Source organism: Microcaecilia unicolor, chromosome 3 (genome assembly GCF_901765095.1).
Source record: "Microcaecilia unicolor chromosome 3, aMicUni1.1, whole genome shotgun sequence".
Classification (NCBI taxonomy): Eukaryota; Metazoa; Chordata; class Amphibia; order Gymnophiona; family Siphonopidae; genus Microcaecilia; species Microcaecilia unicolor.
The window spans coordinates 320,341,166-320,355,673 of NC_044033.1; the positions used below are offsets into that span (position 1 = coordinate 320,341,166).

Genomic DNA, 14,508 nt, shown 5'->3' on the forward strand with positions numbered 1-14,508 from the left:
TTTTCACCCGGACAGGTTTTTTTTTTATGAATAAGGCACAAAAAGGTGCCCGAAATGACCAGATGACCACCAGAGGCATTCAGGGATGACCTCCCATTACTCCCCCAGTGGTCACTAAACCCCTCCCACCCTCAAAAAACATCTTTAAAAATATTTTGTGCCAGCCTCTATGCCAGTCTCAGATGTCATACTCAGGTCCATAACAGCGCATGAAAGTCCCAGGAGCAGTTTTATTGGGTACTGCAATGCACTTCAGACAGGCAGTCCCAGGCCCATACCCCCACACCTGTTACATTTGTGGAGGGAACAGCGAGCTCTCCAAAATCCACCACAAACTCACTGTACCCATATATAGGTGCTCCCTTCACCCATAAGGATGTCCATCTTGTTTTGAAAATACGGTTTTCCCCGCCCCTGAATTTCAACATTTTACAAAGATGTCCAAATCCAAACATAGATGTTTCTTTTGAAAATGCCCCTCCAAATAAATTTAAAATAAATGCAAAAGAACGTATCTTATGAGCCCCGCGTCTTAGCGATTAGATGCCCAGGGCTCCTTGCATACTTTCGCAGATTAGCACAGATAAATGTTAGTGCCCAATTATAAGTGCTAATTGTCTTGTTAAGCAATTAAACTGCAAGCACAATTGGGGCACATGTCCAAATTCATGTGCAATTTTGAGCGTTATATATAGAATTGTTATTTCCGTTACAGTTTCAATATTTTATTCCTTTTAAATGCAGATTAAGAACATTGCAAGAATGGTAGAAGAAAATAGAACCTCCACTGCAGAATTCATTCTCCTGGGATTTTCTGACCATCCTCATCTGCAGCTCCTCATTTCTGTCACAGTCTTCCTGGGCTTCCTGATCTCTGTTCTGGGAAATTTTATGTTTTTAATTTTAGTGTGTGCTGACCCTCACCTGCAAAAACCCATGTACTTCTTCCTCAGTAACCTGTCCTTCCTAGATATCTGTAACACCTCTGTAACTCTCTCTACGCTACTGAAAAGTCTATTGACAGGGAACATGTTCATTTCTTTTTCTGTGTGTATGGCACAGCTCTACTTTTTTATGTCACTCACAACTACAGAAGTCATTCTCCTCACTGCCATGGCCTATGATCGTTATGCTGCAATCTGCAACCCTTTACGTTATGTGCTCATCATGAACAGGAGAGTCTGTGTCCTTCTGGCATCCTTTTCTTGGATAATTGGCTTTGTTGGAACAATGCCCCAAGCCATCATGACATCTCAGTTCTCATTCTGTAGGAGTAATGAGATTAATCATTTTTTCTGTGATCTCACAGTACTGATGAAACTCTCCTGCAGTGATTTGTTGAACTTGGAAATTGTGGTATTTTTTGAAGGAGTATTTGTAGTAGCTATTCCATTTGGATTAACTCTGACATCCTACAGCTACATAATTTCCAACATCCTGAACATCCATTCTGCCAATGGGAGAAGGAAAGCCTTCTCCACCTGTTCCTCCCACCTCACCATTGTTATTCTGTTCTATGGGGCACTGATATGCGTGTATGTGAGACCACCTTCAATGTATTCACCAAAGCAAGACAAATTGTTCTCCCTTTTATACACAGCTTTGATTCCAATGTTAAACCCCATTATTTATAGTTTAAGAAACAAAGAAGTAATTAAAGCCCTGAATAAACTTTTAGGTACAAACTATGGTATGAATATCAGTTAACGTTCTATCGTATGTTGTTGATACAATAAAGAAATATGTGATAACCTGTGCATATTCTGATAGATATTCCAAATGATTTAACTGGCCAGAAATGGCTGTTGACTGATTAAATCACATGTTCAGAACTATCTGCTAATTTTCAGTGGCACTTAACCGGTTATCACCACAGAAAATTTGCTGTTACCCCCTTAATGAAAACCAGTTATTTGGGGATATTCTGGGGGGTGGAGTCAGCACTTAAGTAGGCAAGGTAATTACAAATGGAACTGCTTAAAACATAGTCCTATCTTTATGCAACAAACCTTAGCTGGTTAAATTCTGAATATCGACACAACTGGCTATGGGGCTCATTTTTGAAAGAGAAGGGCGCCCATCTTTTGACACAAATCAGGAGATGGGCGTCCTTCTCCCAGGGTAGCCCAAATCAGCATAATCGAAAGCTGATTTTGGGCACCCTCAACTGCTTTCCATCGCGGGGACGACCAAAGTTCCCGGGGGTGTGTCGGAAGCATAGTGAAGGTGGGACTGGGGCGTGTTTAACACATGGGCGTCCTCGACCGATAATGGAAAAAGAAGGGCATCCCTGACGAACACTTGGCTGACTTTATTTGGTCCTTTTTTTTTTTACGACCAAGCCACAAAAATGTGCCCTAAATTACCAGATGACCACCACAAGGAATCGGGGATCACCTCCCCCTACTCCCTCAGTGGTCACTAAACCCCTCCCACCCTAAAAATAAACTTTAAAAGTATTTTTTCCAGCCTCTATGCCATCCTCAAATATCACACCTAGCTCCATGACAGCAGTATGCAGGTCCCTGGAGTAGTTTTAGGTGGTACTGCAGTGCACTTCAGGCAGGAGGACCCAGGCCCATCTCCCCTACCTGTTAAACTTGTGGTAGTAAATGTGAGCCCTCCAAAACCCACCAGAAACCCACTATACCCACAGCTAGGTGCCCCCCTTCATCCCTAAGGCTATGGTAATGGTGTACAGTTGTGAGGAGTGGGTTTTGGGGGGCTCAGCACACAAGGTAAGGGAGCTATGCACCTGGGAGCTTTTTCTGAAGTCCACTGCAGTGCCCCCTAGGGTGCCCGGTTGGTGTCCTGGCATGTGAGGGGGACCAGAGCACTACAAGTGCTGGCTCCTCCCACGACCAAAGGGCTTGAATTTGGTCATTTCTGAGATGGGCATCCTCGGTTTCCATTATTGGCGAAAATCAGGGACAACCATCTCTAGGGACGACCATCTCTAAGGTCGACCTAAATGTGGAGATTTGGGCGTCCCTGACCGTATTATCAAAATGAAAGATGGCCGTCCATCTTGTTTCGATAATACGGGTTTCCCCGCCCCTTCACGGGGACTTCCTGCGAGGACATCCTCAGGAAAACATGGGCGCCCCATTCGATTATGCCCCTCTACGTGTTAGCTGGCTCTGTATAAACTGGATATTTAATGATGAAGCCCAGACATGGCCTGGCACTGAGTATCTAGGAATAACGCCAGATAGGCAACCATTCATATAAGTTGTTTTCTGAAAATTGCCTTTTTTGTAGCAGACCATTGTGGCAAGAATTCACGGTAGATGGAGAGGTTTTAGTGTCAATTGCTCTTAATAGGGCTGGTAATGAGCATGGCTATCAGGGACTGGTTTTAAATAAAATAAAACATAGAAAAGAAAATAAGATGATATCTTTTTATTGGACTAACTTTGTACATTAATTTAGACCAATAAAAAAGGTATCATCTTATTTTCTTTTCTATGTTTTATTTTATTTCTATTTATTACCTTTAAAAGTGGACTACAACAGCTACCACATCACTCTACCAGGACTGGTCAGAATCAGAGAACCTGGGATTAGTGCTTGTAACAGAAATCTGGCTTCAAACTAGAGATGATCCGGTATTAAGAGATCCCCTACCTTGGGGTTACAAAAATTGCACACATATCCTATGACCATAAAAAAGGAGGGAGAGTCACACTAATATACAAAGATTTCTTTGATGTCCAGATCCTAACCTCATTCCAGTCATGCTATCTAGAACTACTATCTTGCAAGATCAGTGATACCTCCCTTTTAGGAAACCTATACTGCACAGTTTGCTACTGCCCTAAATGGAAAGAGGCTAAAAATGATCTCTATGATATACTAATGACCCAAGGCTTGAAGTCCGGTGGCCAACTAATAGTCAGTGATATCAATATTCATATGGAGAATATCAAGGATATCTTGGTACAGGATTTCAAACACTTCCTAGATAATATAGACATAAAGCTCACTTCCTCTCAGTGCTCACACCAGAAAGGTAATCAAATAGATATTTTGGCAAGGGGCACAGGCCCTGAACATAAATTAAAATTAGAAGCTAGAGGCTGGGTCCCATTAATCTGATCCGACCACTTTCTATCACAGTTTGTGATCCTCTGGCAGGAAGCGAATACCATAAGAAAAACACGCAACAACCCTCACAAAGCATTCTGGCAAAACATAGAAGACAAATTAAATAAACTGGAATACCATGTCACTATAGATCAATGGAATGATATTACCATGGATGTATTAGATATAATAGCCCCTAAAAAGAAACCAAAAGAGAGCAGAACGGTACAATGAAACACTCCTGAACCTGAAGAAATCCTGCAGATAGAGAAAAACTGGAGAAAGAGCAGTTTTGACAGTGGAATGGAGAAAAACAATAAATGTTTATAAATTTCAAATGAAGTCAGCTAAACAAAACTATTTCTCAGGAAAGATAGTGAATAGGAAAGGGAAACCATACATGAAGAAACTTTACCAAATTCTTGATCATCTAACAAAACCGAAAGATCTAGTTAACTGCATAACCTCACTGGCACACCACCTTGAGAGGACCTATCGATTGAATGAAAAATTAAAGATCAAACAGATTACGAAGATTTCCTCTCATGTGGGGACAGGACAAGAGCAGTGAAAGGAGAATATGCAGCAGAAAGATCCTGGATGGAATTTCTTCCAGTAGCAGAAGACGATTTTAGAAGACCAGTACAAAAATATTCCAGCTCTCAATGCATATTGGACAAATGCCCGGTCTTCCTGCTAAGACAACCGCCATCGAGCTACATTAAGCATGGAATGCAATGGATAACTGACTCCTGCACCTTTCCTAAACAAATAGGCAAGATAATTCTCACCCACATTCCAAAAAACCTGAAGGGAGACTTGGGAGAGTTAACTAACTACAGACAAGTTGCCTCCATACCCTTCCACACCAAGATCCTAGTAAGTATAGTCGCCTCACAACTCACTGAATACTTAGAACGATTTGGTCTACTACATCAAACTCAGTCATGGTTCAGTAAAGGCTTCAGTACTGAGACATTGCTAAGAATACTATTTAATGACCTAAGAAAGCCTACAAGCTACGATCAACAGGTAGTGATCATGCAATTTGACCTCTCCAGTGCATTCAACATAGTAAATCATCAACTATTACTAGAAATCCTAAACTCTTTTGGTACAGGAGGTCAGGTTCTAAACTGGTTAGATGGATTCCTCATCAATTGATCCTACAGTGTCAAGATGAATGGGCTTAAGTCAGATGAATGGAAGGCACACACAGGAGGGATCCCCCCTCTCCTCGATACTCTTCAATGTCCTCCTTAGGCTTCTTCTTGGAAAGAGAGGGAATAAATTGCTTCTCTTACACAGGTGACATCAAACTGTACTTTCCTTTTGCTAAGAACAAAACTCTAATATCCTGAAGTATCACTCTAGTTGAGAATTGGGCCACAACCTTATGTCTCATAAGTATATAAGTACATAAGTATTTTGCATACTGGGACAGACCGAAGGTCCATCAAACCCAGCATTCTGTTTCCAACAGTGACCAATCCAGGCCACAAGTACCTGGCAAGATCCCAAAACAGTACAATATATTTTACTAGGAAAAAAGGCCCGTTTCTGACACATATGAAACGGGTGCTAGCAAGGTTTTGCTCGGAGTGTGTGTGTTTTACAGAGTGTGTGTGAGAGTGAGTATGTGATAGAGAGAGAGTGAATGTGTGAGTGTGTGTGACAGAGAGAGTGAGACTGGGTGTGAGAGTGTGTGTGTGAGAATGAGAGTGTGTGCCAGGGCCCCCCCCCCTCCCTCTCTCCCTCCCTCCCAGTTCCAGGGTGCCCCAACCTGTAAGCTGCTAACCTGGTACTGGCCAATATTCAGAACGGTGCCCAGTTAGCTTTGTGGCTAAAGTTAGGATAGTCTTTTTGCTGTCGTAACTTTAGTCACTTACCTAACTGATTAGTGGTCTGAATATAGCCGCTAACTGGCTAAGAATTGGCTCTTCACATGCTCCGCCCTAGTTCTACCCATGGACTGTCCCTGTACTAACCAGACAGTGCAGGGGTGGTCTGTGGTGATATTCATTGGCACTGTATGATTAAGTGCTGCTGAACATTGGCACTTAGGTGATCAGAAGCAACTTAACCAGGAAAGAGTCTCTCCTGCCCAGTTAAATTGCTTTCAATATTGGGCCCTAAATATCAACCTGTGCTGATGGTTGGCTTGTATGTTTGGTTTGAATATTTGTGAGAGCCCAAACTAAGCTTGCTCCTAAGCAATGAGACCTTTGGGAGACCTCCCCTGGAAGGTTCCATATGTATACTCAGCTAACACAGGTGGGTGACCTGACTCTTAATGGCGGATACTCAGGCCACATCTATGGGTTTGCGGCATGAAAGTGAGAAATGAACCTTCACTTCAGAAGCTGGATTACCATAAGTTTATCAAGAGTCTGCATGTGTTCTGTTTGTCCTATATATTGAACCATGCTGATTCTGGTAATAGTGGATTTCAATTCCTAGTAAAGTTAAATTTAACCCTTTTGGCATAACCAATGTGCATTTAGGATGTGACTTCCCATCTTGTACACTTCAAATATACTTTTTCATGTCCTCATGAATAACTTGGAATGCTTCAAAAGACTCCATATAGAAGCTCAATATCACTTTTTACAACACTATAAGCCCAAATTATCTAGAAAAAAGGGATATCCAAATCTAGACATTCAGAACTTGTAGAGTATTTGGGAGAAGTTTTGGATTCATCACTGACCATGGAGTCAGTGGCGTTCCTAGAGGGGCTGACACCCGGGGCGGATCGCCGATGCGCCCCGCCCCCCGGGTGCAGCGCCCCCCCCCTCGGTGCAGCACGACCCCCCCCCGGCGAAAGGACACCCCCCTACCCAGTGAAAGAACCCCCCCTGGGTGCACGCAGCTGGGGGGGTGCCACGCGCCGGTCAGCGTCGTTTGTTTCCATGTTCCCTCTGCCCCAGAACAGGTTACTTCCTGTTCCGGGGCAGAGGGAGCATGGAAACGAACGACGCTGACCGGCGCACAGCACCCCCCAGCGGTGTGCACCCGGGGCGGACCGCCCCCACCCCTCCCCCCCCTTGGTACGCCACTACATGGAGTCACAGATTAATGATCTGATTAGAAAAGCTTATTTTAAATTGAAACAGCTGCAATTGTTAAGATCTTATTTCTTGCAAGATCACTTCAGGATTGTTGTGCAATTGACTATCCTATCATTACTAGGTTATGGAAATTCACTATATTTGGGTTTGTCTTCTAGGCAGTGGCATACCAAGGGTGGGGCGGTGGGGGTGGTCTGCCCCGGGTGTCAGCAGGTGGGGGGCTGCTCCGCTGGTGCTGCAGTCCCCACTTGCCTACCATCTCCGTCGACGGGCAGACGACCCTCTTCTCCTGCCACCCAGCCTTAAAAAAAAATGTGTGAACCGCATCGCGTCTGCTCTGCTGTAAAGGAAGCAAACCGCCTCATCGATAGACAGCAGCAATGTCTCTGAGGCACTGATGTCAGCACCCCATGCATGCACAGCTTTATTCAAGTCCCCATTACCATATTTCTGCCCCCTGTACTCACTATCCTTCTCTCATTCCTTTCCTTACCACAACCCCCCACCATGGTCTCTCCCACACAGTTCTGCCATTCCCGGCATCTTCCTCCCCACCTTTCTTGCCCAACGCCTGCTCTGTCTTTCTTCTGTCCCCGTTCTTGTAGTTGGACATTCCCTTGTCCCTTCCACTCCCCCCCCCCCAGCATCTTTCTGTTCCTTCTCTCTTCCCTCATGTGCCCTACCCAGTAGACATGCATTTTTTTCTCTCTCTTTGCCCTCCCTTCAATTGTCCAGCATATCTCCCTCACTCTCTTCTGCCCCTAGAGTCACCATCTCACTCTTTCTTCCTTCCTCCTCCTATGCATTTCTCCCTACCTCTTATTCATCCCCATGTCTAACCTCTCCTCCCTCTCTCTTATTGTCCACCATCTCTCTCTGTCTCTCTCTCTCACTCTCTCTCCCCCTCTCTCTCCCCCTTCCTTGAGCCCCAGGTCCAATGTCTCTATCTTCTTCCCCGTCCCCATGCATGATCTCCCCCTTCCTTTCCCTCCCTTATCCAACATTTCTCCCTCTATCAGAAAACTCTCCCTCCCTCCTCTCCACCTCCACCACCTCCATTCCCATATTTAAAATTTCCCCTTTCTCCCTTCTCTTCCTCTATTTCTATGTCCATCATTTCTATATCTCTTGCTCCTTTCCCCCATGCAGCATCTCTTCCTCACATCAAACAATTTTCCTTCTCCCCACCCATGCAGCATCTCACCCTCCCAACCTACCCCACAGCCTATAATTCTCCCTCTCCTACCACTCCACCCCTTGTCCAGCAATTCTCCCTCTTTTTCCCCATGCCCCATGTAGTACCTCTCCTTCCCACCCCTGTATACATCAATTGACCCTCTCTCTCTTCCCTCCCCCATGTGCAGCATCTCTTTTCTTCCCTCCCTACCATCCCCATGTCCAATATTTTCCCTCTTTTTTCCTGTCCTTCCTTTTGTTTTCATGCATTTCTCAGCCAGTCTGATCTTCTGTCTCAAAGTCCTAGTCCCCTTCTCCCATCTGAGCGACCCCCAGAACCAGTCCCCTTCTCCCATGTGAGCCCCCCCAGACCTAGTCCCCTTTTCCCATCTGAGCCCCCCACCCAGTCTCAGTTCCCTTCCCCTTCTCCCATCTGAGCACCCCCAGATCCAGTCCCCTTCTCCTATCTGAGCCCCCTACCCAGTCCCAGTTCCCTTCCCCCATCTGAGCCCCCCCACCCAGTCCCAGTCCTAGTCCCCTTCTCCCATCTGAGCCCACCCAGACCCAGTCAATGGCGCCTATGACCGAGGGGAAGCAATCTACGGTGTAGAAGTCAACCATGTTGTTCTGCAGGGTCTGGGGGGTGGTGGGGAAGGTGATGTACTCAGAGGTGTGGGTAAGGAAGGCATCAAGGAACTGGGTGAGGCAGTTAGAAATGGAAGGCTGGGTGAGACCCGTGTTCACAACTAGGACAGACTGGAAACTCCCAGTGGCCAGAAAAGAGAGAGAGAAGCAGTGATCTTTAGGTGCACAGGGATGGGGTTGTTCCTATGGGTTCCGGGCTGCAGGAGGGGTTGGAGCTGGTCACAAAGGTACTGAATGGCAGCCCTATCAAAGCGGTACCTAGTGAGACACTGCAGGTCAGTGAGGTCTAGGAAACTGCTACGGGGCCTGAAAATGTACCTCCTGCGGTGCCTCTCCTCTTCCTCCAACATGTAAGCCACCTGTGCATTTAGTGTCTCCATTTCCCCACACTACAGGTGCAATGCAGTGACACCAGTGCTTACCTCTCCCTACCAACTTGGTGAAACACAGCAGCAACAAACAGAAGCTGACACTCACTCTCCCACCACCGACAAACAATGCAGTCACACACAGCAGAGTCACACTGCAAGCACTCCTGCCACACCCTCTAGCCAATCACTCTCCAAGCAGTCTTCACAAACATGGTGCAGCAGTACACAGGACAAAGAGACAAACAGAGACTACAAACAGGTAAGGGAATGAAATATGAACTTGGGGACAGTGAATGGAGAGGGATAGGGGAGATAAAGGAAGGAATAGTGGTGTCTGGGTTTGGGGGCTAGAAGGGGTAGGTAGGGAAAGGTGAAAAGGTAAAACACAATGAGGCAGGTGAGGGTGAAAATGTTCCAACCACAGCACACAGACAAAGGTAACAGGTAGTCAACAAACTCTCAGCTTTCTCTGTAAACAACAATTCAGCTTTCTCGCCCAACAACGATCTCGGCACGCTTCAACTCCACAAAATCGCTAATGGGTCTAAAGACAACTTCCCCCTTACTCTGGTCGCTTTTATTTCAGGTCTAATTAAAAACACCCATGTTCCGACCCATGCGAAACCATTTCGCAAGCCATTATAAGCTGGGAGCGCAAATCACGTAACACCGCCCATAACACGCCCACTGTGAGGGCGACCATAGATGGGCGTCCTCACGTTGAAGACGCCCTTATGGCCTGGTTTTGATTATTGGATTTGGCCCACCTTCTTTCACAGGGACGCTCATGTGCCTTTTGTGTCGCTATTTGGCTGCCCTTTTCTTTCGAAAATGAGCAGGTTGGTCACATCTAGTAACTGAACTCGCTGTATATCAGCTGCAAATTTTCAGCTCTCTACTGCTCTATTGATAATATATTTTCTTAGTATTGTCTTGTTTCCTAGTACTTGAATCCAAACACATGGACAAAGTGAAAACAATCATTATTTCTTTTGTTAAATGTATTTGTTTTCCTGTTAATTAAGTTGTGATATTGCTTAAACATTTATCCAGCTCATTTTCGAAAGAGATCCCCGGCCATCTTCCGACACAAATTGGGAGATGGCCGGCGATCTCCTGAGCCCGGCCAAATCGGTATTATCGAAAGCCAATTTTGGCCGGGTTCAACTGCTTTCCATCATGGAGCCGGCGAAACATCAAGGGGGCATGTCGGTAGGGTAGTGAAGGTGGGACGGGGGCAGGACTAGGGCATGCTCACAAGATGACCGGCTTAACCTGATAATGAAAAAAAAAGCCAGGCTTGACGAGCATTTCGCTGGCTGAACTTGGTCCCTTTTTTTTCACGACCAAGCTTCAAAAAGGAGCCCCAACTGACTAAAAGACCACCAGAGGGAATCGAGGATGACCTCCCCTTACTCCCCCAGTGGACACTAACCCCCTCCCACCCAAAAAAAAATTAAAAACATTTTTTGCCAGCCTGTATGCCAGCCTCAAATGTCATACACAGAGCCATGACAGCAGTATGCAGGTCCCTGGAGCAGTTTTAGTGGGTGCAGTGCACTTCAGGCAGGTGGACCCAGGCCCATCCCCCCCCCACCTGTTACACTTGTGGTGGTAAATGGGAGCACTCCAACCCCCCCAAAAAAATCCACTGTACCCACATGTAGGTGCTCCCCTTCACCCATAAGGGCTATGGTAATGGTGTAGAGTTGTGGGGAGTGGGATTGGGGGGTCTCAGCATCCAAGGTAAGGGAGCTATGCACCTGGGAGCTATTTTAGTGTTTTTTTTTTATTTCTAGGGTGCCCGGTTGGTGTCCTGGCATGTGAGGGGGACCAGAGCACTACAAATGCTGGCTCCTCCCACGACCAAATGCCTTAGATTTCGCCGGTTTTGAGATCGCCGGCATTATTTTCCATTATGGCCGAAATCCGATGCTGGCCATCTCAAACCCGGCGAAATCTGACATTTGGCCGGGCCCAACTGTATTAGCAAAGAAAAAGATGGCCTGCTACTCACCTTTCTTTTCTCTGAATGAATTCCATTCACTACCTCCCTATGATGTCTGTCAAAACAACCAGTTTCTAGTCCATTTCACCACTTTGGATCCTATCTTCAGCCCATTTAATTTGTTCCCAAGCTTCCTGTGAGGAACTGTGTGCCCTCAATTCAGTTCTCTTGTCACCCAGTCAAAGAAATCAATCAGATTTGTTTGGCATAATTTTCCTGTAGTAAAACCATGTTGCCTCAGATCTTGTAACCCCTACAATTCTAGGAATTGTGCTATCTTTTCTATCAACACCTCCAGAAGTTTTCCTACCACCAAAGCGAAGCTTATCGACCTGTATTTCCCACTTGTTCTCTGTCACCATTTTTGTGTAGAGGGACCACATCTGCCCTTCTCCAATCCCATGGAACCTCCCCTGTCTCCAAAGATCTATTATGGAAACATAACAGATCTGTAGAAGATACAAAGAAATCTTTACTGTAGACTTACAACCTAATGCAATAAAGATTTGTCTGTATCTTCTACGGATCTTCTCTGTTTGTTTCCATATTGGAGTTTGCAGATCAGCTGCCTTGTTGCTTCTTGGGTCCAAAGATCTATTATGCAAATCTTTAAGAGAACCCACCAGAACCTCTTTGAGCTCCTTCTATATATTCAGATATATCTCATCTATTCTCATGGCTTTGTCCACTTTGTTTTTCAAGTTGTTCATATGACACTTTCTTCCATGAACAGTGTGATATTTACTCAACTCCTTTCGAAAATAAGCATGAAAGTATTTAGCAAAATCATTGCAGTTCAGTTTTGAATGGGCTGGCTGGTTCTGTTGTAGAGGTTGTGGTACCCTGTTTACTGTGCTGAACAAGTGCTTGGTTGAATTGACAGCCTGTTCAATGCATTGAGAGAAATATTGTTTTTTGGCTGCTGTTAAGGCTTAGTGGTACTTTGTCATGTGTTTCCTACAGTTTAGCCTGTTCTCATCCAGGTGAAATTTACACCATCTCCTTTCCAGTTTCCATCCTTAATGCTTATGGGTCTGAAGCTCTGAAGATGGATGTCCATCTTTCATTTCGATAATATGATTGGGGACGCCCAAATCCTAAAATTTAGGTCGTCCTTAGAGATGGTTGTCCCTAGACTTGGTCGTTTCTGATTTTCGGCAATAATGGAAACCAAGGATGCCCATCTTAGAAACAACCAAATGCAAGCCTTTTGGTCATGGGAGGAGCCAGCATTCGTAGTGCACTGGTTCCCCTGACATGCCAGGACACCAACTGGGCACCGTAGGGGGCACTGAAGTGGACTTCAGAAATTGCTCCCAGGTACATAGCTCCCTTACCTTGTGTGCTAAGCCCCCCAAAACTCACTACCCATAACTGTACACCACTACCATAGCCCTTATGGGTGAAGGGGGCACCTAGATGTGGGTACAGTGGGTTTCTGGTGGGTTTTGGAGGGCTCACATTTACTACCACAAGTGTAACAGGTGGGGGGGATGGGCCTGGGTCCGCCTGCCTGAAGTGCACTGCACCCACTAAAACTGCTCCAGGGACCTACATACTGCTGCGATGGACCTGAGCATGGCATAGAGGTTGGCACAATATATTTTTAAAGATGTTTTTTAGGGTGGGAGGGGGTTAGTGACCACTGGGGGAGTAAGGGGAGGTCATCCCCAATTCCCTCCGGTGGTCATCTGGTCAGTTCGGGCACCGTTTTGATGCTTGGTCATAAGAAAAACAGGAACAGGCCAAGTGCTCATCAGGGACACCCTTTTTTTTCCATTATGGGTCGAGGACGCCCAAGTGTTAGGCACGCCAAAGTCTCGCCTTCACTACACCTCCGACACGGCCCTGTGAACTTTGGTTGTTCCTGCGACGGAAAGCAGTTGGGGACACCCAAAATCGGCTTTTGATTATGCCGATTTGTGTCGAAAGATGGGCGTCCTTCTCTTTCGAAAATAAGCCTGAAAGTATTCAGCAAATCATTAGCCCGTTCTCATCCAGGTGAGATTTACACCATCTCCTTTCCAGTTTCCATCCTTAATGCTTATGGGTCTGAAGCTCTGGAGAAAAAGCAAGACAAGCGTCTTTCTGGTTTTGGTTGGACACAAGAGTTGGAGAGTAGGGTAGGCTGACTTTTCAAAATACCACAAGGGAGACGAAGGTTCTACGTATGAAAATTTATTGGAAAAAACTTAACACAGCTTACATTAATATATATAACATTATTCTTATTTCTTGAATAAATAGACAAATGGCATAAAGCTTTTAATCAAAGTAATCAAAATAACAATACTGGATAAAAGACAAAATACAAAACATAAAACAACTTCCTTAAAATCAAAACATGAATATTGTACAAAATACAGTTGGGCAATTAAAATGTACCACACATATTGACACAATGCTAATTTACAAAGTATTTCCAAACAAATGTGCTTAGGAAGGTATGAAGGCTTCTATAGGATATTTTACATTTTCTTATAGAGAAGGTATCTTATTGCTCTACTTTAGGTGATTTAGGTGTTTCCTGCTGCTTGGTTGATGTGGGGCATAAAACCTTTTTTAGTGGTGCCATTTTCTATAAGGTCTTAGCTAACCGTGTATTCCAAATGTCAACCTGTTCTGACACTGTAGTTGTCTTTTCATCCACATGTGGATAGCCCAAGGTCTCTAGCAAATTCTCTGCAGTCAATTGTTTCTTGTCTATGATTTCCTTCCAAACTCTGGGAGGTACAATTTTTTTTTCAGATGGTTACTTAGGAAAAACTTAATTAGAAATGGTCTGTTCATGGTAGGGGTGTTATTTCAATACTACTATCCCAGTATTCTGGTATGCCAACATATTTGGAGTGGAGGAGTGGCCTAGTGGTTAAAGCACTAGTCTTGCAATCCAGAGGTGGCCAGTTCACATCCCACTGTTGCTGCTCCTTGTGATCTTGGGTAAGTCACTTAACTGTCCATTGTCTCAGGTACAAGCTTAGATTATGAGGCTGCCTGGTACAGAGAAATATCCAATGTACCTGAATGTAGCTCACCCTGAGCTACTACTGAAAAAGGTATGAGCAAAATCTAAATAAATAAATTTGTAGAATACCAAGTCTAGTATGTGATCCTTTTCATGGTTTAGAGAATTGATCACCTGTATGAATCC

General features: G+C 45.0%; 1 protein-coding gene across 1 annotated transcript; it reads left to right on the forward strand.

Annotated features, from left to right (window-relative positions):
* The first annotated feature begins 762 nt into the window (after nt 1-762).
* LOC115464670 (olfactory receptor 2H2-like) lies at nt 763-1,707 on the forward strand. Its single transcript, XM_030195032.1, has one exon. It carries the CDS (start codon nt 763-765, stop codon nt 1,705-1,707), a length of 945 nt encoding a protein of 314 aa, XP_030050892.1.
* The last annotated feature ends 12,801 nt before the right edge of the window (nt 1,708-14,508 follow it).